General features: G+C 44.9%; 1 protein-coding gene across 1 annotated transcript in view; it reads right to left on the reverse strand.

The window, feature by feature from the left end:
- PEF1 (penta-EF-hand domain containing 1) overlaps positions 1-24,030 on the reverse strand; it is an 89,293-nt gene that overhangs the window by 44,001 nt on the left and 21,262 nt on the right. Inside the window, exons 2-4 of the mRNA XM_078680642.1 lie at positions 6,702-7,002; positions 4,469-4,624; positions 2,748-2,891 (exon numbers count right to left, since the gene is read on the reverse strand). Coding sequence (XP_078536768.1) covers positions 2,748-2,891; positions 4,469-4,624; positions 6,702-7,002 — 601 coding nt within the window. The remainder of the gene's footprint in view (positions 1-2,747; positions 2,892-4,468; positions 4,625-6,701; positions 7,003-24,030) is intronic.

The raw sequence follows: 24,030 nt of genomic DNA on the forward strand, positions 1-24,030 counted from the left end.
CCAGAGTGACTATGGTCCTATCCATTTCAAGGAGGTTATTCTCTATACGAGAAAGCCTTAATTCTAGGGGAGAAAGTAGCTGCTTTAACGTACCCCAGACTAGTTGGAGAAATTCGCTGTCACCCTCCTTGACGTGCACGGGACCGCTCGCCCGACCCTCCAGAATGTTTGTGCTATTCTGACTAGGAGAGATGATAAGAATATCATCTTCCACCAAACTAAGTATTTCCGGAGTAGCTTCCCCATTAAGAATACTTTGAATCGGTTTGGGGTTAACATCTTTCACCCCAAGAGACCCCATGGCCCGTCTGCTATTAAAGAACTTTAACCTTGCTATTCTGGCTTTTTTCCTAGCGTGTATAGTTCTCGCAAGGCATTTCTTTTTGTATGCTGCCGCTTTCTTAGCACTACAATGGCTTACTGCTTCCGTTGCTTTGGGAAGGGGAAAGGAGCCTGCGATGCTAAATAGGGGAGCAGGGCCAATGTTTTGTTGTACTGGATTAGGTTGGGAGATTGGAGGGGAATGTAAAGGAATAATAGGGGGAGCAGGATGCATTACTACCGTTGTTAATAGGGGCTGTGGATCGGTGGAACGATCAAGGGTACGGGCAGATGCAATATTCCCCAGGGAAGATTTTTTGGAGCTGGCAATATGCGCTGACAGCCTTCGTGCAGCATCAAGTTCTAAGGAGACCTTGTGCTGCATTTTACTGATTTCCTCGTCAATAGCCAAATTGGTTTTGACTAGGAAATCATCTATAGACCTGTTGGAATTGCTAGCAGCCATGAGGGTTTTGCTCCGGCTACCCCGTGAACACATATTACAGAGTACAGGTCAATAAATATACACACAACAATAAAACTGTAAGATGTGCCACAAAAGACAAAAAACATAAGGGGGGGTGGCCCAGCCCAGCCCTCTTAGACCTCGAACGGCCTCAAACGGCCCAGTCTTTGCCCTGTCTTCGCCCGGGCTGCGTCCCGCGCTGCGGGAATACTAGGAAAATAAGTAGGTGGCCGGGTAACACAGGGGGGCGTGGCAGCGGGGAGAGCGGACCGGAAGTTGGAAGATGGTCTTGCAGGGACTCCTGGGCAATGGAGTCCCCTGCACGCTCGCAGCCCCGCTGACCACACTCACCCGGTAGGCTGCTGCAGTCCTTCAGCGGTACCCCGGTGTCCAAACAGGCGATGCGGCACCCGCGAAGCGGGTGCGGCGAGTAGTAGCTCAAGTCCTGGAAAAATGCCGCTGTAACTGCCAAAGTGTGTCCGTGCTCAAGGGCGTCCCACAGGTGGAGGAGTGGTAAGGGCTTTAGTACTGCAGAGAGGCGGGGGGCGGCAGCGGGGAGAGCGGACCGGAAGTTGGAAGATGGTCTTGCAGGGACTCCTGGGCAATGGAGTCCCCTGCACGCTCGCAGCCCCGCTGACCACACTCACCCGGTAGGCTGCTGCAGTCCTTCAGCGGTACCCCGGTGTCCAAACAGGCGATGCGGCACCCGCGAAGCGGGTGCGGCGAGTAGTAGCTCAAGTCCTGGAAAAATGCCGCTGTAACTGCCAAAGTGTGTCCGTGCTCAAGGGCGTCCCACAGGTGGAGGAGTGGTAAGGGCTTTAGTACTGCAGAGAGGCGGGGGGCGGCAGCGGGGAGAGCGGACCGGAAGTTGGAAGATGGTCTTGCAGGGACTCCTGGGCAATGGAGTCCCCTGCACGCTCGCAGCCCCGCTGACCACACTCACCCGGTAGGCTGCTGCAGTCCTTCAGCGGTACCCCGGTGTCCAAACAGGCGATGCGGCACCCGCGAAGCGGGTGCGGCGAGTAGTAGCTCAAGTCCTGGAAAAATGCCGCTGTAACTGCCAAAGTGTGTCCGTGCTCAAGGGCGTCCCACAGGTGGAGGAGTGGTAAGGGCTTTAGTACTGCAGAGAGGCGGGGGGCGGCAGCGGGGAGAGCGGACCGGAAGTTGGAAGATGGTCTTGCAGGGACTCCTGGGCAATGGAGTCCCCTGCACGCTCGCAGCCCCGCTGACCACACTCACCCGGTAGGCTGCTGCAGTCCTTCAGCGGTACCCCGGTGTCCAAACAGGCGATGCGGCACCCGCGAAGCGGGTGCGGCGAGTAGTAGCTCAAGTCCTGAAAAAATGCCGCTGTAACTGCCAAAGTGTGTCCGTGCTCAAGGGCGTCCCACAGGTGGAGGAGTGGTAAGGGCTTTAGTACTGCAGAGAGGCGGGGGGCGGCAGCGGGGAGAGCGGACCGGAAGTTGGAAGATGGTCTTGCAGGGACTCCTGGGCAATGGAGTCCCCTGCACGCTCGCAGCCCCGCTGACCACACTCACCCGGTAGGCTGCTGCAGTCCTTCAGCGGTACCCCGGTGTCCAAACAGGCGAAGCGGGTGCGGCGAGTAGTAGCTCAAGTCCTGGAAAAATGCCGCTGTAACTGCCAAAGTGTGTCCGTCTGTCAACTAGCTCATCTGTTAGCGCAGAATGGTAAACAAATCTTTAAAACATTTAAAACAACAATTCAAAGATAGGCAGCCACCTCAAATACTTGACTGGCAAACAATGCAGCTGACAACAAAAGCACTGGCAAACCCAAAGCCATAATTATTGGCTTTTCCAATGCCTTGTATAATGGAGGAACTGCACATTTTGGCGTTAAAAAAGAATTCTGAGACTGTTCTGTTGTGAAACGTACAATTCAATGGATTTTCTTTTCACGTGCCACTGCAGTGTTGCTGCACCTAATTATAAATATGAGTTACCTTGGTGAAGTTCGCCGGCACTGATGGTTCCTGAACGGTCACGGTCGTACTGCTGAAACAAGGTGCGCCACTGCTGGATGAACTGCCACAGAGCTGCAAATCCAAAGACATCAATCCTCCCCGTTTTTGTCTTATCAAACAAGTCTGCAAACAAGTGGACAAGAAACATGAGGGACACATAAAACCAAATTATCAAAGTCAAAAGCAGAGAAACTCACTATAGCTTTCCGGATAGATCAAAGGCAAACCAACGAATCACAAATCAATAATACTCAAAAATAAATTGAGAAACAGAAGAGTGTCAACACCTTACAGCAAACCCGCTGCATGACCCACTGCATGGCCCTATCGCTGAGACTTTCGACAAGAAGAAGGTGTCCATTAGGAACAGGACAAGGGAATATATGGAAACAAAAGGGCAAAGATGTGGAATTAGGAGGAATACGATTTGGAAAACTGGCCACAGTGTGGAGTGAGCTACCGTACTTTAATTATGGGGCTGAAAAATCAGGATAGAAGTGCAGTAGCCAGGTTGTCTGTATGCCCTGGTACTTAATTGGCAATCGGGCACTGCATGTTGGAACTTCGGTCCACTGGCAAACATGCACGTGGATCCAGGTACTGAAATAGCAATGAGGACTACACGTCAACAACCATGTACATAGGCAAATCTTCGTATGTTTCCAAGAACTGAAATGTCAGAGAGTATTTCAGGTTAGGACTAAGGTGCATTGGCAGACACGTGTATATATGGGCCACAGTGTGACACTTCAGGGGGTGCAGCATGTCAAGGCAAAACTTTATGGGAAATCTAGACTAGTGCAAATGATATTGCTAACCAACTGTGTGTGTGTTGGGGAGACACGCAAGTGGAATGTCTCTAGCTAATATCTGACTTCGTCCAATGTTAGCAATAGCTACTGATATCTGTATACCAGCAATTAAACCTGATGTTATGGGTAGGGAGAGCTATGGCAGTGCACAAAGAAAGTGATGTAATTGTGCAGGTTGCACCACATTTCAAGTAAAAATCCAGGAAAACAAGTTTACAATAAATATGAAGTTCTACAACACGATGTTTCCCAAAGAAATTTAATTTGGCGAGCCGAAAATGTTGAATGGTAACACTGTTCGATAGCATAGGTGAAAGAGATGAACGCAGTGACTGAGAGCAAGTTGCAACATGCAAAACGCAGAAATATGCAAAGAATGGGTACAATAATTCAGACGGTAGGTTTAAAGAAACAAAACAAGCAAGTAGAAGTCAACCAAAAAGAAACGACAGTGAACACACCAAGCACAAGACTCACAACTTTCTGAATTCTCTGGATCCTGTGGGGGACAAATAAGCATTTAAAACTCTCAAAAATAGCCCTTACTAGAACAGATGCATTGCAGCCTAAAAACGTTCTAATGAATTTGAGGCCCTAAGCGAAGGTTTCACACACAAGGTTTTTGTAAAGAAAAAAAGGTTTTCAATTCCCAAAAAAGACAAACATTTGTATATATCATTCAGTTTAATTAGACCTTTAAGATAGCATTTAGGCCACGCTCCTGAATAAAGCTAACATATTTAAGCCATTTCTGAACAAGGGGAAAAAAGAGAAATGATGTGTGCTCGAGAAAGAATGGAGTAAGTTCACTGTGACCATAAAAATGTGATGGTTTCATTTGTGACGCAAGCCCAGCAGTTAGTGCATTGACAAAGAGAACAAACTCACTTATCATCATCTGACAGGCTTCGTCGTTGAAGGTGGACCAGTTGGAGTTCACCAGTGCTTGCTTAAGCTCCTTAACTGTGATGTAACCACTGCGGTCAGTGTCCACACTCTGAAACCAGGAGAATGCTTCAGGATCAACGCCCTGGGGAATGTTACCTGAAAATGGAGGGTATAGCATGAGCAGTAATCCATGTAGCAAAACACAAATCTTCACATGCCCTAATATTAGTGTCACAAGTTTAATCAATAATTAAGTATTGTGAAATCTTAAAATATTAGGTAATGTGATAAATACCGGGAGCAAATAATTAGGCAGATAGAAGGTCTAACTAACAATACATGTCACACCTCGAAGGGGATATCACCGAGCACAGACAACCGTTCATATTTACATTCTCCTGTGTATGGCACAAGGGTTGAAGTTTTATACGCATCTATGGCACATTTTATTTGGAATAAACCCCTAAATAGAGCTAGACGATTGGTCTACAAACAAACACCAACTTCAACTTCAACTGCTGAGAGCCCATTGGATTAACACCTACTTCACATCAGAGATCTGAATCTCAGCTCCAGGAACAAAAGTTACTGAGGTACATCAGGGTGTGATGCCTACTCCAGTGTCCCACAAAAGGCCTTCTCACTTGATCATTTTCACAGAAAAATATACACACTTTAGCCCCAGGAAGCCAGGTTACGCTACTTATGGACATGGTTTCCACACTGTAGAGGAAATTTTCACAACGAAACAGTAGAATCAGCACAAATATAATGAGTGGTTTTAGCTGGATTTTCCAGGAGGTGGCTTGCTCAATTTACAATTTGTAAACTGTAAAGAATAACGTAAACAAAAATGCACTTGAGCTGCAGTGACCCTGCGACTTTGAATCTCAAATAGCCTCCCACTGATTGAGACCTGTAAAGTGTTCAGAAACAGGGTCAGCGCAGAGAGTGCAAATACCACGGAATCGATGCCCACCAAAATGTGGGGAGCCCAATAAAAGAAAACAGCAGCAGCCCCCTCCCATCCCCGGAACAAGAACAGCCTGAATATAAGATATACTTGGAAAGCACTTTCATGAGGAGTTATTTTAGTGCTGAATAACAGATGTTTACTGTTACCCAACTGCGTGGTACTCATTTTATTAAACTCAGAGAAGGCTGAGTTGGCCAGTCGGAATTCAAACCTCTACTCATGTCTACAGGCTACTGAGCCTCTAGACATGAGATATCAGCGGTCAATGGGGAGGGGGGGGAGGGGAAAGGGGGGAGACATGAGATACCAGCGGTCAATGGGTGGGGGGGGGGCGACACCAGCGGTCAATGGGGGCAGAGGGGGCTCCCAGATATTAGCGGTCAATGGGGGGAGAGGGGGCTCCCAGATACCAGCGATCAATGGGGGAGAGGGGCCCTCCCGCACCAAAAATCTTGAACTCCGATCTCTCAATCTACGCATGAGAAAACAACTCTGGTGTACCACCTCCTACTGCCCAGACTCCTAGGTGGAAGCTAGTGTCTAGGCATTCCTTGTATTATGGAGGACATATTTCTAGACCTTACCTGAAGAGAGGGTAATGTAGTTATTGCCACTGGATTTCAGACTTGACTCCTGATCCCACCATATGATATACCAGAGCGAGAACACACCACACATTTTCTGGATCTTGGTTGTGGCTACAAGATCAAATGCCAATGCTAACATCAGTACCTGGCTGCTTCTCCAATTCACCTCAGTCTAGGAACACCCCTACGGACCCTGGAGTGCCCTGTTGCAACCAACATTAACTACAGTATTTCCAGGTGCTCCTGACCCCCAACCACACAGCTGTACAGTAGGAGAAATCAAGAGTCATCTGAAAATCCCAAGCAGCAGGAAAGAAGGTATGAGGACTCACTCTTATCCTACCAGTAGCTAGGTTGCAGCCCTTTGATCCCTGTGGATTAAATGCGAGCTATTTAGTGATTGAAGTGGGCCGGTGATTTGTAATCACCCTAAAAATTAAATCACTACATTTAAAGCCCTCGTGGCTTGTTTCTTTAACCACTGCAGTTGAACAGCATGAAATGCCATGACACAAAAAATCTTACCCAAAGGTGTAGTACTTTCATGAATAAATACTCCAATAGACATCCAATACAAGATAATTCAGCATCTTAGACATCTCTGGAGCCATCTATGGGGCTGCAGCAACTGAGGTAGAACATCAGCCAATGTGATTACATCAATGCTTACCACATTGTGTTCCTTGTCCATACTGCCCGGGCTGGGGTGCCCCATATGGGTTAGTCGAGGGAGCTCCATATGGGCCTCCTGGTGCTTGACCGCCGTATGTTCCTCCAGGAGCTCCAGGTGCAGTCCCTCCAGGTGTTGCATGCCTATAGGGCACTCCTCCAGGCTGTTGTGGTCCACCGTAGGGTCCTCCAGGTGCTGAGCCCCCAAATGAATTCCCTTGCGGTGTACCCCCACCATAATGACCTCCATAGTAGGCACCTTGTGGGCCTCCTGGAGCTTGCCCTGCAGATCCAGGATACCCCTAAGGAACAGAAAAGAAGAAGCAAAGTTTTAGACTGCTGAGAAACTAACTTTGGGAATACATCTCAACATAATGCTTGTCATAACGAGCATTCCTGCCTAAAGCCAGCTTTCGATAGCATATGTATGATGGAAATGAAAGACTGGGTACAAAAATCAAGAGGCAGTTGGTACTGCCAAGTGCAACTCCCTGCCACTTACATCAGGGATTTAATATATGAAGTACAGAAATACTATTCAAGAACATAGCGTGTGTACATCAATCTAAACATCTCTATCACACTGACGTCACTCTGATCTCCCCTTCATCATGCCTGAAGAATGGCTTATCACCATGAAGACACAACAACTCTGCAACAGTATTTGGTCCACAATTAATAAAGAACAGAAATGATGGCCAACTCACCAGGGACAGGTGCAGCCGGTACAGGTAAGAGCGGGTGGTGGTGGTGGTGGGCAGGGCGGGGCATGGGGGGAGCTCAACATACGACGGGATAGTGGAAATAAAATAAATATATAAATAAAAGCACTTACCTTGCGCTTGCCGCATTGCCGACGCGGCGAGCGCAAGGTAAGAGGTTATATTTATTTTCCCTATACCATTGTATGTCCACTCCCCCCACCCCCCAAAAAAAATTACCTCTGCCTCCCCCCCTCTTACCTGTATCAGCCATGCCTGACCAGGGACTTAGCTGAGATACACTTACTGATGAAAGTGGCCTCCTTAAAAAGGATTCTGGGGCACAGTTAACAGTAAAAACTACACACAGGCGGAAGCATCCAGAGGTGATTAACTTAGTACCAAGTTGGACTGCTTTGTATTACCCAGACGAGTAGATGTATCACCAGTTCAATGCTCTGGCTACAGCATAGTTCTTGCAGGGGCTGTAGGTTGTTGCTCACTTCATCAAAAGTTGTGCTAACAGAAAACAACATAAGCAACAAACCTAAAAAGAGCATGAAGAGCTCAAAAATAATATTGTGAATAAAGACTGGGCACTGCAATGACAAAAGCCATCTTTATAGAGCAAAGATCTCCCAAAGATATATGCCGGGCACAAATTCTGAATGCTAACCAGTATTCAAGGAATGATTGCGAGAAGCTCACTGTGACATCAGTGAAATAGAAACTTCAGGTTGATACACACACTCTATGTTCTTGTTTAGTATTTCTGTACTGCATACATTGAATCTCTAATCTAAGTGGCTGGAAGATACACCTGGCAGTGCCCACTCTTTCGTTTCAATCATACATGTTCTTTTAAGACCAGTATGACCCATTTCAGGTGGACTTTCCAAAATGCCGAGGCTGCATCTCACAAAATGTTGAATTCCCAAATACTAAACAAGCACTAGAAAGCTAATAGGTCTGAGCATGTGATGCATGAAATGTTTTTTTAATTTAAACTTATTTCCACAAACATGAAATTATACAAAAACAATCTGACAAAAAACTATTTAACAAGCAATGAAAATGCAATAGGTCTCGCCTTTTATTAAGTTAAAGCCTTTTGCTTTGCTAATGGTATTGGATAGCAAAGCAAATGGCTTTTACTTAATTAAAAGCGTGACCAATGCATTTTAATGCTTGTTTTTGTAGCTTGAAAGATTTTAAGTGGAAGCTAAATCATTCATAAAAATTAAAAAAAAAATCACTGAAAGATTAAGAGGGAATCAACATTGTTGTCAGTGGGTGCTAAAACGCTCAACACGACCACGAAAGCAGGGAACAGTCTATACAAATTTATCTTGGTCCATAGGGTTTTGTGATGGTTTAGGTTTACCAGAGTGGGGCATCGATATGGGTGCTGTTATGAACAGGACGAAGAAGTGCAGCTGTGAAGGACTATTAGATACAGAGTTCGATAGGGCCAGGATTGACCTTTAAGAGTTTCCTCTGCTGCGTGTCAAGTAAATTGCAGATGTTTTCCCAAGGCTGATGTCACTGAATCATCAGAATTATTCTAATGCATATTTAGAGCACACTGATCCAATTGCTTTCTTGGCTGCGGGATCCTTGTGGTTCTGCTTTGTCCTATGGTGATACACAATACTATCGATTTTTCCAATCAATGGGTTCACGCGATCAGGAAGACCTAGATTCAATTTGATTTAAGGGGAGATGAAGGTGAGTCAGAAGCAGCCTTCGAAGACTGGCTGGTGGTAGTCAGAAATGTAATGGGTGAACATTGATTGAAATGAGGTACTGAGACAAACGGGTTTGTGGTTGTAAGAGCCATCAACGAGATCTTGGACACGACCTTCTGGCTACCTACCGTATGCGCTTGAACATGTCCTGAGTTAAAGTGAAGACCCAAGTTGCTCAGGCCAGACCGCAGATAGACTCGGGGGCTAGCCAGCTTGACGACTCTTGAAATTCAGAGATCCTTGCACTGGCTTTTGCAGGAATCATCTTCGAGTTGCACATCTAACCTTATGTGGAATAATCAGTCTGTTTTTTCCAGGCTCATTTAGAACTATCTACCGGAGCATGTGCTTTACTACTAGGGAATGTGTATTTTGTCAGAGAATGCCATGATGAGTTATATTTCATTGTGCAATATCATCTCATTTCGAAGTGCTTTTAACAAAAGTGCTTATACAGCCGACGGAAAGAGTGCACGGAAACAGAGCACAAAGCCAATAAATTCAAACAAGCATTTGCAATGCAATAGGTCTCGCAGTAGGAAAGTTTGAGCTATTGGTATTGTAAATGACAATTTTTTTATTTGTGTGGGTTTTGAAAATGGCGAAATTAATAGCTTTGTCATTTACAATGCCGATAGTTTTAACTTGCGCAAATGTGACACCTATTGCATTTGTAATGCAATATGTGTTGTATTTACGTGACTTAGATGTATTGATATTACAAAAACAATGGCTTTTTTATTTTTTAAATAATTAATACTTAAATAAAAGTTATTATAATTTATAATGACTATATCAATTCTTTTTCTGGTCTACCATGAAAAATACTGCAACACATAGAAGGGTGTAATATTTAATTTGACTGAGTAGCAGCCACATAGCGTAGTTCAGTACTCGAAGAAGGTTCTCAGTGTAGCTGCAGGCAGTCCGCCCGATAATGGGCGTGGGGTGCCATTTGGGGTAGGAAGCTGATATTTCCAATTTTTAAAGGATTTCTGAAACTGTTTTTCAAGTTTATTACCCTGATTAAAATACTATATTGCGAAATGTTTTACCTGCTGCACACTAGTAAAGCCTACAGCTGTCAGTGTATTTCTTGGTGAAGAACTAATGCCATTTGACTGAGAGCTCAGCATGATGGAAAAATATAGACCGTTTTTATCTATCAGTAGCATGGTCCTCATGTAAATATGTATTAAAAAAAGTAAAGTTAAAAACTTGCAAAATAGTTGATATTAATATTAAATATTCAGAAAACTTTCTGACAATTGAGTATAAAGCATAGAAATGCGGGAATGGCCTGTACGGTGGGTGTTAATTGCAATAACTGCCTCGATTTCAGGTACACATTCGAGCAATGGTCTGCCCTGCACCATAGCAGGATACGGATTGTGCCCATACACAGTGCATTATCCCTTCTAGACTTGTCCTCATTTAAACCACATTGCTTCTTTAAATAACAGGTGCAATAACGTTATATTGTTAAATTAATAGCCAATTAAAAACAAGGCAGTTCTGCAATGTAGACAACAATCACCGCCGCAGCCCGGAGGAAAACACCGGAAGCAGATGTCCGGCCCGCCGCCTGGATGTGGGCGGGGCCGGGAAGAGGTGTGCCCGCTCCCACTGCCTTACGGAAAGCTTTGTCTGTTGTCCTCCGGTCTCCCGAGTCGTGAGGGAGACCGGAAATGCCGTGCCAGCCATGGCGGGGGGGGCCCGTGCAGAAGAGGGAGCCCCCGCTGGAGAAGGAGAGACCGGCCCGCCGCCGAGCGCCAGCCGACCCGGTGAGTCCCGGATAGAGAGGAGGGGCGTGAGGCCTCATGCATGCGGCGGCCGGGGGCGCTTCTATGTCTGCGGCGGCGGCGGCGGGGGAGGGGGAGGGGGAGGCGGGGGCGGGGGGGGTGGTGGTTGTAGTCTCTGTATGCGTGCGTGTGTGTAGGTGCGCTCCTGCGTGTCTGTGTGTGTGTGTGTGGCCCTTCCTGCCTGCGTGTGCATGTGTGTGTCTGTGGCAGGGGCTGAGCACGGCGCCGGCTGTGCGTGCGCGCTCACGAGGTCAAATCTCGGCCTGAAGCGCGTGGCACTTTGCTGTCCTCATTCCCTGAAAAGTAACAACATAAGTTGTCTCGCTAGACGCAAAAGCGACGTCTAGCGAGACCTAAAAATGAAGCCCCCACACAATCAGAGGTTCAGACAGGAGAACACGATACCAGAAAAGTTATCTTTTAGCAATTCCTTGAAAAACAATAAAGAGACATGGCCTAGACGGCCGTCCATAAAAAGAGGAATGAAAATTCAAGGAATAGACCCAATCAGAAGGGGGTGTCTAAAGCCAAGTGCAGCAGAAATGCCTGCCAAAGAAAAGCCAGGTGGAAGGAGCAGTTTCAGGCAGGTTAATAATAGACGGTGGATTCGGTATTTATATTTCAGACGGGGAGAATCAATAGTTTGTGGGGACAGAGTGCACTGTCCGGTCGGTGCCAGATAGGAGGGAATTGCTTTTAAGTGGAAGCAAAATTAAAGGCTGCTTAAAGGCAATGCGCACCTATCTATCGGTCTAGTATAGTGCAAGTACTCCGAGAAAGAAAACCAGTCAATCACTGCCCCCCTAGTGGCCACATGTAAAGCATACTGCTGAATACATGAGCATCACCTCAGAAATAGGATTAGACAAATTTTGCAGTTCTCAATAAAACTGAATTCATTGATTTTGTAGATTTAAAAAAGTGCAATTTGTATCACTCACTTTAAAAGACGTCAAAGAATTAGTCCACTAGAAAGATGAATGTACTCTACCCACAACATTAAGAAGCACAAAATGTGCAGTCAAAATCTGCAGCCGAGCGAGATCTTGTTCAGAAGAAGGAAGAAAGGGGTTAGAGCCGCCACCGAAGCAAGGACACAGGGGTGATGAGAGGTGAGAGGCAGTGGCGGTACTTATCACATTACTACAAATACAAGTAAAACAAGTACAGTACCGCAAAGTCAGCCGCGTGTTTACTTTGGCATCACGCTTTCACTTTAAGTGAAAGCGCGAGGTGAAAGTAAACACGCGGCTGACTTTGCCAAAGATGAGAGAGAGAAAAAAAAAGTGCGTAGGGAATAAATGAAGGGGAGAGTGTCACGCCGCCTGTAAAAGATCAAATCCCGATGGAGGATGGCCAAAAGGAGACAAGGCGGCAACAAGGAGGGACTAAGAAGCCTCCTTTACAATGGGAAGCCAGGGTTTTGCATGCAAGATGACGCTGGCCAATTAAAAAGATGGGCATGGCTTCAACACCGCCTCAAAGAGCTTCGGAATCTGTATTGATTCCAAGAAGCTCTCGAATGCCGAGAGCAGCGCATGTGCTGCTTTCGACAGCCAAGACCTAAAAAAATGAAAAGGAGTGGGGCGTGGCCAAAATGGTGGCAGAGTAAGTTGTGCTTTTCAGTCCTCCGCCACCCATGCCTTCACTTGCAGCGCTTAGTGGTGTTCCGGGTCCACAACTGGTAACAAATTCCCCCTGCCCAGATTGCAGAGACTGCCCGGTAGCAATAGGGAGACCGTGCTGACCTGCTGAGACAACTTTCGGTCGCCCCGCTGTCCGGATCGGCGAGCCAAGCAAAAACTAAAATGGAAGCCGCCTAGGCATTACAGCTCTAGGCACGCTGCAAGAAGTCCTCCTACTGCTCCTCAGAGGAGCATGCGCGCAGGTTGGCGACAACATCCATAGGCCTCACCTGCCCCACGGCAGAAGCCTGTCCCTGCCCTCCAGTACTGGTGAATTCAGCAGCCTCTGGGATGCTACCCAATGACACACAAACTCAATTGCCAGGGGTTTCCGGCTTTGCATCAAAGACCCAGGCTCCGCTCTTTGGCAGCCGCAACCGGAACCCTGGGCACACAAATGATGACCCAACATCTAGAGAGCCTCTTTGAGCCAAGGTGAGATCACTTGCCGGCAGCGGGACCACAAAATGCCTCCTCAAGCCCCTTTTATTACTGCTGCCTCCATCATTTCTGATCAGCTGCCAGGGGTCCCCGGGACGAGAGGCTGAGGAGCCTCCTGCCTGCACTGCACAGAAGCAGTAACACCGGTGGGCGTCCCAGCCCCCTTCCACAATTGCTGCCCACGTCGCTCTTGTACAGCAGTCTGGGACCCCCAAGAAAGGAATCAGAGCAGCCTGCTGTCTGACTTGCACTAGCTGAAAAATGCGACCTAGTGAGTTCAAAGAGCACAGCGCCACAGGCCCATTGCCCGAGGGTAATGGGTGCCCGCAGATCACTTCTGGAAGCCACCCCACTGGCTCTTTCTGAATAATACATCTTGCGGGAACGCTGGGAGACGGGCCCACCCACCTGCCAGGACACAAGGGATCCAGACAGACACGCATTACAACACCCCCTCCACTATGGCAACAGCTAAGAATAAACAAGCCTAATCTGTGAGGGAAATGCTCACCTGCTCCGCTTCCTGCTAAAGACTCAGTCCCTCACTCGCAGACCCTTACCCAGACTGAAATGGAGAGCCCACAACTTCAACCAGGTCCCTTCGACACAGGTGTTCTTAGCCTCCCTTTCCGACTTGCTAAAGACCAAAATCCAAGCTCCAAAAAAGGACCGGTGAGAACTACGACAAGACTTGCCTTGCCCTCTGTGGGAGAACGCGTCTCCATCATGGAGGATAATGTAAATGTAATGTAAATGTATAGGCATTTATATAGCGCACTACTTACCCGTAGGGTCCCAAGGCGCTTCGACCGCTGCGAAACCCTTCCTGGCTTCCCTGAGAGGTGGTCCCTTAATGGGTATCTCCAGGGTGAGACCAGGCATCCCCGGCGGTCTGGTGGGGCCGTTAGTGAAGATGAGGCAAGCTAATGCCCAGAGTTGCCGAGTGTGAAAGCTGATCAGAGTGGGCACCGAGGCGAGAGAATTATCGAGTCCGCTGACCCTGGTCCAGAAACCTGCCGCGCCGGGAATCGAACCCTGGTCCCGGGCCGTCCTCTGCTCTCGGGTCTGCCGCCTCTAACCAGTGAGCCACACTACTTCACTGAGAACACAAAAGGCTGAAAATGCTGCACCAAGAAATTATCGGCCTTCACGACCAACACAACCTCGGAGCCCAAGCAGAAGACCTAAAAAATAGGTGCATGTCTTCCAAATTAAAGAAGACATTCTGAAGGAAGCCAAGCAACCTATTTATTTCCTCGGCCACACCATCTAACTTTTTCAGTATATCTCATTCCTCACTTTCCAGCGCTGCAGGGAATTTAAACCAATCACTGACTTCCTATGCTCCAAAGAGGTGTCATACGACTGGGGCCACCCCCTCAGGCTGGTTTTCCACTGGAAGGGTCATCTCCACAAACTGAAAACACTCAGGGACGCCCAACGTGTTCTCAGCCTGTCATACGAGCCATCTCTTCAATCCACACCTGGATCTCCCCGGAGGTCCTCAACCCGAGCACCGTCCTGACAGAAAGTGCAAACACCACCCCTGCCTGGGCCGGAGGATTGCACCCAGGATCACCGTGCAGTGCTGGACAGTCTGGCTTCAGGTACAGGCAGGGCCATTCTGTGACGAGGCCCCACTCTCAGTCTGTCCCAGGGCAGCGGTCGCAAGGAGAAACAGCAGAGCTTAGAACAAAGTCTTAGAACTTGAGGCCATACATAAACGCACTGGGGCCCCAAGGGTGTGGTGAGAACTGGAAAAAAACACCACTCCTTATTTGCCTAGATCTAGTTAGGGCAGAGTATGCAATAGCATGCCTGAAGCACAAATTCTACTTAGAGAATAACCAACGTGGCCGGATGCTTGCACACCGCATCCAGGCCACAATCCATTCAGGATCGGTCCAAGTGATTTGACCCAGCCTATCCACTGAGGCGCACACAGATGACCAAATAACATAATTGTTCCAGAATTTCTATAGCACACTATACACAGCCTCAGACAGCACTTTCCAATGACATCAGGTTATATTGGGGAGAGTCTCCTTAGCCCCCCTTACACACTACGATTCCGAGACACTAGAGAAACAAATACAAATAGAGGAGGTAATATCAGCTATTGCCCGCCTGAAACTGATGAAGACCTCTGGACCCAACGGCTTTCCCCCACAATTCTATAAGGTCTTTTACCAAGACCTAGCAACCAGTGCTCACATGCCTTTACAACTTCTTTGCCAAAACCCTCCCTCACTGACTCTAGGGTAGAAGCCTCAATCTCTGTCATTCCAAGCCCAGCAAGGACTCAGCACACTGTGTGTCCTAAAGACCCATCTCTCTTCTGAACATTGAAGCCAACCTATTTTCTAGCGTTCTGGCCCACCGCCTCAACCCCAAATGCATTTAACATTTAATGGACAAGATATATAGATCCCAGAAAAAAGCTATTTTCTCTATCAACACCGAAAAAGCATTTGATAGAGACCATGTGCCCGATTGCTCAAGACCATGGGGCACTTTGGTTTTGGCGATAAATATCATAGATGTGTCCATAGTATCTACAGTGTTCACAGGGCATCAGTGAGAGTTAATGAGGCGATGTCCCAGCCTTTCACTATCCAACGCGGAACACAAAAGGGATGTACCTCCTCCTTTTCACCTTATACATGGAAGCCCCAGCCCAAAGGATAAGGTCCAACCCAGCCATCTCTGGAATACTGTTCGGTGGAGACCATCAACTCATCAGCCTACACGCCGACGACGGGATTCATCACTGACCCAATGTTATCTCTCCCCGCCCTCGTAACAGAAGTCCATACTTCTGGTTATCTATCAGATTTTAAGGTAAACATACTAAAGTCCCAGATCTTAATCCTCTCAGTAACTCCATCTCAGGAAGCTCATATTCATTCACCTTTGAAAGATTTCGGGCACACATTTTTTACCTCTTTCCAGCCCTTCCACTGACTCCACCAAAACACACACTGTGGTCTCTGCAAATAGAACTTAAGTTTATCTGGAATGGGAAGAAACCCTGAGTTCAGAAATGCCTACTATTTTGTCCGTTTGGGAAGGCGGTCTCGCAGTGCCCCTTCTATAGCAATACTACCAAGCCTCTCAGCTCTTTCTAGTGAAGTGGAGCAATCCACTCTGAGAAGCATTGGTGCTTCGTGGACCAGGCAGTAGCAGTCTCTTATATATGGAAAGAACTCTGGCTCCCCAGTAAGCCAGGGCTTTGGGACTATATTCCTCGTCAGTAACCGGCTCAGTTTTCCGAGTATGGGATACTGTAGCGGCTAGGCTAGGGCGCTCCACCTCGGACCTGAGGATCTGAGTTTGAGTCTCGGTAACGACGCCAAAACCTCCGGTGATTCTGGGCAAATCACTTAATCTCCCCGTGCCTAAAATGAATGTGTGTCCTCATATAACGTAACAGGTGCTATGTAAAGCGCTCTGATACCCGATTCGGTTCGGGTCTAGTTCGCGCTGCATAAAACTCTGCAAGAAAAAAAAAGTTGGCTTGGCCTCCTTTCCCTCCCCTAAAACCACAATCATGGCTAACCCAGACTTCACTAACATAGACAAGGGGACCCCCTCTTAAATTACTCAGAGCGAGGGAAGAGAGAGGAAAGTATAAACACAACAAGGAGAAGTTTCCCTCATGCCCACATATTTTATACATTACGACATAGTTCATATCCTTATTCTATGTCCTTCAAGATATGCCAGTAACACTTTCTTTGTTTGTATTTTCCAGGCTATTTCTTTTTTTGAGTATATATATATACATCTATATATATATATATATATATATATATATAGATGCAGGGAATCCCGACAGATATTAAATTTCAGAACATTACATCCGGGAGGTCTGAACCAGAGTGAAGAACTTTATGTTCATTTGTAAATGCAATTGTAAATAAGTTAAAATTGGAACTGCAGCAGAATCAAATTGGGACTTTGTATGTATATGGTGAAAAAGTTTTTTTCTTCCGTTAATGTCAATGTAAATAATAACAGCTCATATGATATAGTAGGACATGATGATTAGGTGGACACTAAACCTTACGTTGTAACAATTGAGGGATGTATATAGTATGTAAATACCGTTAAGCCCACTGGAGGGCAAGAAATCAACCGAGCATATCATGTATATGTGGCCCACTAGAGGGCGAGATTGATAATCTTTGGTGTCATAACTATACATCACAGAGCAAAGTATAAGCGCTGCAAGTGGCGCTTTGTATAATGTCTGTAACACATTGTAAATACTAAGGAACTACGTTATCCACAATCCTCTATCATTGACAGGAAGTGTTGGTACGTCATGTGACTTTGCACAACAACACCTTATAGGTGGTTGAAAGTGGAAGAGTATTGACCGTGATCAAGCCGTCTGTGGGCGGTGAAACGCGTTGGTAACTGCAAGAAACTGTGGTGCAATAAATAACTGAAAAGGAAAAAGATCGCTCGAGTGCGTTTTCATTACCTGCAAGGGTGTTTTGGAATTATAATTCGGCAGGGCTCTGCCGAGGAAAACGCACCGGTGGGAGAGCGCCAGGGGTCGACCAAGCGGAGCCAAGTTGTGGGATACTTTGGAGGCAGACCCGGTGAACGCCAAATGGAAGCAAGGAGCAGCGCGGATATGTGCAGGGAGGAGTAGCGAGCGGACCGGCGGACCGACATAGGAGGGTGAAGGTAAGCACGGTTGCAGTTCCAATCTCTGAACTGTGCACCAGCGCGCATTATCCAGCGAGCAACGCATAAATTTGGCTCATTCCGAGTAGAAAGGGTGAATCTGTTGCACTGGACAGAAATCCACAATCACATTCAATCTGAGACGATTGCAAGTGGGGGTAATTGCAAACAGTAGCGACAAAGATATTCAGCCTCTCGGGGGAGAGATCTATATAACAGTCCACAGGAGAGGGAAGTGGACTACAATACTACTCGATTCAAGCACCCAAGATAAACAGTAATTGCAGTTAAAGTGTAAAATGGAAAAGAGAGAAGCAAAGCGGAGTGAACAATTGGTTTCTCTTTTTGATGAAAGTGCAGTAGTACAGCAGAAAGACTTAAACAAAGGCAATACACAGAAATCAGACACTAGGAGCAAATTGAAGGTATGGGAAAAAGTGAGCAAAAAAGAGATAAATAAATGGTGGGAATTGATCACAATAAAAAAATATCTGGAGGTGAAAAGAGTGCCTAGAGGCCTACGGCTGTCATTAATGCCTAGTCAGCAAGATGTCACGGATGAACTGTTGAATGAATGGGGGCAACACCTTTTGGAGTCCTCGTTGGGGCTTATGATTATATTGGTAAAACATCTTGAAAAATCATTAGCAAAGATCAAAGAAGAATTACAGGAATTAGAAAAAGAGCTAGTCAAAATAGAAATGAATGAAGAAATGACTAAATTAAAAACGGACCTGGAGAAATATGTGGAAAAACATGAGGACACTGTGAGAAACCGTAAGGAAATGAAATATCAAAGGGACAAGGAAGATTATATTCATGGACGGATATTCACATACGCAAAAAAATTTGATATATTTCAAAGCCAGAAATCAAATCAGAAAAATTCGGGAAATCGGTCAAGTGCCACATCATTGACATCGGTGGGGACTGATGAAGAGGTATCAGAAGAGAATATGGACCAAACTACCCGGGATTTTTTAGGGGATATGAGGCTTGTTCTCAGCCAAAGAATGTGGGAACAAAATCAAAATCAGAGCCAAGGTGGAAGAGCCAGAGGCAGAGGACGCAAATGGGTGCCCAGATCAGGGGCCTCGGTAGCATCAAAAAAACCAGGAGAGGCAACAGGAGGAAGTGGCTCCTCCGAGGAAATCGGAACCAAAACCAGGAGCATGCGTCAGAAAACCTTGAAGTAAATTGGCAGGAAGCGAATACAACAGATGATTTGGTGATAATAAATCTATCATCACGTCCCCTAAACCCAAATGAACAATCACTATTAAAGTATGGCATCAATTTCTGCCCCACGGAAACAATGGATATGGCGCAAACACGTATAGACATATACAAATATATCCGGAAAATCAAACTGGCAAAGATATTTCAGGACAATCTGGAAATGTCAAACTTTGCGAAAAGGAAAAAGAATAAACAAACAGAAATGAACACGGAGGCATATGGCCTTACAACAAGCAATCTTCCAGCACTGTTAACACTTGTGAATTTGGACGTCACGGAGGAAAGTGACATGATCCCTGAAGAAGTGGTCTGCCCCCAAAAAGGAGCTGGCCTTAGTGGAAAGAAACCTCAGTCTAAGTTTTACCCGCAGTTGCCGCAAGGAAATAAGATCGACCTATTTCAGGATGCGGTAATCCAAGACATTTATAAAATCAAAGGCACGAAATATCGGGACAATTTAAAAAAAGAGGAAAGAGCTGCTCTAAAAAACCTCATGGAGGATCAGGAAATAACAATAAAAATGGCCGATAAGGGTGGGAACATTGTTATTTTGGACAAGAAAGACTACATAACTGAAGCACATTCTCAGTTAAAAAACAAGCAATACTATAGGAAATTAGAGCGGAATCCCACCCAACTTTTCAAAACAAATCTGGATAAAAAATAATGGATTGGTGCAGTGAGGATCTAATTGATATGGACGAAAGCAAATTTCTAACAACAAAACATCCGGTAACTGCAACCATCTACTTCCTACCTAAGGTTCATAAGAACCCACTGAGACCACCAGGGAGGCCGATTGTTTCGGCAAAGGGCTCGCTCATGGAACCTGTGGCGAACTATATTGACTATTTCCTCATGCCATTCGTTCTGAACCTGAGCTCATATCTGAGAGATACGGGTGATCTTTTGAAAAACCTGCAAGAACTATCATGGCAACCTACCTATATGCTGATCACAATGGATGTAATTGCTCTATACTCCAATATAGATCACAGTATCGGCATAAATGCTTGCGCTTTCTTTCTGAAAGAGAGGAATATACAATTCAATAAGCACAACCAGATGCTTTTGGACATGATTGAGTTATGCCTTACTCAAAATATCTTTCTTTTTGGCGAAGAGATATATCAACAAATCAAGGGGTGTGCAATGGGGTTTTCCTTCAGCCCAGCTTTTGCATGTCTCACAATGGGATGGTGGGAGCAACAAGTGGCCTGGCATCCGGACAACGATCATCACGTGAACAAAATAGCAAAATGGCTGAGGTATATAGATGATCTCCTGATAGTGTGGGATGGAACAGCGGAGGAATTTGAAATCTATTTCAAAATTTTGAACTCCACAGACACAAATTTAAGATTCACCTACACCATCAACCAGCAGGAGGTAACCTTTTTTGGACACCAAAATTTACATTAATGAGAACAAAGTGGAGACCACGCTCTACAGAAAGGAAACAGCAACAAATGCCACCCTTCATGCCGAAAGTTTCCATCAACCCTCAGTAGAAAACAATATCCCATATGGGGAATTTCTGAGACTCCGTCGCATCTGTTCTCAGGAAAAAGATTGGACAATGAACAGTTGCGAAATGCCTAAAAGGTTTGCTCGACGAGGTTACAAGAAAGGAACTATCATTGAGGGTTGGGCAAGGGCAAATGAGACGAAAAGGGAGGATATATTGCAAACAAAACCCAAAAAGACTGAGAATCAAAAAGTAAGACTAATCATGGACCACTCAAGAGAATCCAAACAAATTGTCAGCATTCTAAGGAAAAACTGGAAAATCTTGCACCTGGATGAAACTGTGGGGAAAATTATGGGCAAGCATCCTGAGGTGACATATAGAAGGGCCACGAGCTTGAAGGACAAATTAGTTCACAGTCACCACCAAAATCCAGAAACAAAGAAAAAAAGTATACAATGGCTTAAAACGAAAGGCTTTCAAAAATGTCAACAATGCAAAGCCTGCCAAATTGCGGTGAATAAAAAAGAAGTGGCATTACCGAATAAAAAAACTTGGGTCATCAAACAACTAATTAATTGCAAAACAGAATTCGTTGTATACGTGATTGAGTGCCCGTGCGCATTGAAGTATATTGGCAGCACAAAGAAAGAATTAAAACTACGAATTTTGGAGCACATAAGGGCAACGGCAAACAAAGACAGAGCCAACGCCGTGGCCAAGCACATGGAAACAGCACACAACGGAGACTGGAAACTTCTAAAATTCTACGCATTGGAAACCATTGTTCCTCACGAAAGAGGTGGAGACAGAGAACGTAAACTAAGATGCAGGGAATCCCGACAGATATTAAATTTCAGAACATTACATCCGGGAGGTCTGAACCAGAGTGAAGAACTTTATGTTCATTTGTAAAATGCAATTGTAAATAAGTTAAAATTGGAACTGCAGCAGAATCAAATTGGGACTTTGTATGTATATGGTGAAAAAGTTTTTTTCTTCCGTTAATGTCAATGTAAATAATAACAGCTCATATGATATAGTAGGACATGATGATTAGGTGGACACTAAACCTTACGTTGTAACAATTGAGGGATGTATATAGTATGTAAATACCGTTAAGCCCACTGGAGGGCAAGAAATCAACCGAGCATATCATGTATATGTGGCCCACTAGAGGGCGAGATTGATAATCTTTGGTGTCATAACTATACATCACAGAGCAAAGTATAAGCGCTGCAAGTGGCGCTTTGTATAATGTCTGTAACACATTGTAAATACTAAGGAACGACGTTATCCACAATCCTCTATCATTGACAGGAAGTGTTGGTACGTCATGTGACTTTGCACAACAACACCTTATAGGTGGTTGAAAGTGGAAGAGTATTGACCGTGATCAAGCCGTCTGTGGGCGGTGAAACGCGTTGGTAACTGCAAGAAACTGTGGTGCAATAAATAACTGAAAAGGAAAAAGATCGCTCGAGTGCGTTTTCATTACCTGCAAGGGTGTTTTGGAAATATATATATATATATATATATATATATCAAAATCTTTTTTTTAAAACATTTTTTGCATTTACTTTTTTCAAATTCATTATATTTTTCTTGATCAATTTAAACAGACATAAAAACATGATTCGTCATTTTAATACATTTGAAATTTTATACACAAAAGAAAAACCACCCTGATACCACAGCACAAATCACACACACAAACTACTCATACATACACTTGCACACAAATCATTTCTCATCCAAATGATCTTTCTGTATATAAGGTATGTTGTTAGCAGAGAATAACTCTGAGTGAGACCCACAGAATGTTTTGTGGGATTCCACGCCAGGTCGCCGCGCGTTTCGGTGGGTTTGTACCACCTTCCTCAGGACCTCAACAGAGGCACTTTCTTCTTTTCGTGTGGATACAGGGTATCTAGTGCAGTAATAGTTTTACGAAACTTATTTTCCAAGGGCTCCTCCCTTCTCAGGAAGTCACAACTGTGGTCTTCAAATGGGTTTTTTTTGTTCTTTTTCTGCTCAGTCACTTCTTATGTCTCTGTTTTCATATAGTTATCCCAGACATATGATCATTTTGGTGGCCATAACCGGAGTTTTGAAACGACGCTTATACGGTTACAGAAAACTTTGCCACAAAAGTTTTGTGGCCTTTGGTCTAAAGATGCATGGTTTAGTTTCATGTTTTGAGTCTAGTTTAATTATTTTATAAACGATAGAGAATCAGGAAATATCAAATTCATATTTGATATTTTGGCTGCATTTGATTCTTTCACCGATAGGTAAAATGGCTGGTTTCATAAAAATCTTTCCTAATATGTGTCATCACATTTACCCACAGAGAATGGGTAAAAACCCTTAATACATCAGAACATAGGTTCTAATGGGTCAGTATTGATAGTAGGTGAATTGCCAACACCTCAGGCTTTAAACATTCAATGCAAGGTATAGTGACAAGTATATATATCACCAAGCATCTGGGATAGTTGTGAAAACATGACACCAGACTTTTGGAAAACATGGAACGCAGTGTCACTTGTAATGCTCTGCAAAAAAGGTTCTTTCCAAGTTCAACAAAGATTGGAGTAATATTGTTTGTATTTGCAGTGATTCAGCTACGTATATAAAAAAGTTGTGTGATGACCTGTCAAAATTGATACCCGAGCTGAAGTGATTCCCTGTAGTAGATCCTTGCCACTTGTTAGATAGTATGCTGAAAGCATCTTTACAATCTTAAGAGTTAATGAGGGATGCAATTGACTTTTTAGTCCATTCTGGTGCACTGGTTTCTAATGCACAGGAACTAAAACGCAAATATTTATCATTTTGTGCTTTATGTGGCATCAAAGAAAGAGTCAACCCAACTTTGTCCCTTAGCTGATGGTTCTCAGCCCAATGGGCTAAGAATGCTGAGAGTGCCTTTTCAAGGAATTTTACATGGGAAGGAAAGAGCGAGCGCACATGACCCAAAGACTCACTGAAGAAGTATTGAATGGTGTACTACAATAAGATTAATTTGCAAAAATCTATTTGGACCTCATATACACTATAAGTACACTGTCTATATACCATGTTCTTTCAGTGCAGAAAGAAAGCAATAATAAAAGCAAAACGTTCCATAAACACCGGAAAAACACTTTTTTCTGTTGTTTTTAGTGGCGCAAAAATGTGTAACCACTGATAACAACTGTTTTTAAGATATTGAAAACACTGAAAAAACCCCACCAGAATTTACCAAAAATAGAAACTGAAAACAGGAAAGCCTAAGTATAAACTACCAACGGTTGCAAGTAAATTTAAGTGCCTTCAAACGTATTCATAAAGTAGCTTTTGAGTGGCACTATATGTGGATACTAATAATGCCAGTCGCTTATATTAAAAGCTAGCTGCCCTATGCTGTGGCTGTAAAAAGCAAACTACCCATGTCAATTGAGCAACACAATAGAAAAGATATTACGGGCATGCAAAAGTTGGGTAATTTTCTTCCGCGAAACTACAACAAAATGATACGTAATTATGCCAAATGTAAAAATGTA

The sequence above is a fragment of the Lissotriton helveticus genome, chromosome 3_1 (assembly GCF_964261635.1).
Source record: "Lissotriton helveticus chromosome 3_1, aLisHel1.1, whole genome shotgun sequence".
In the NCBI taxonomy this organism is placed as follows: domain Eukaryota; kingdom Metazoa; phylum Chordata; class Amphibia; order Caudata; family Salamandridae; genus Lissotriton; species Lissotriton helveticus.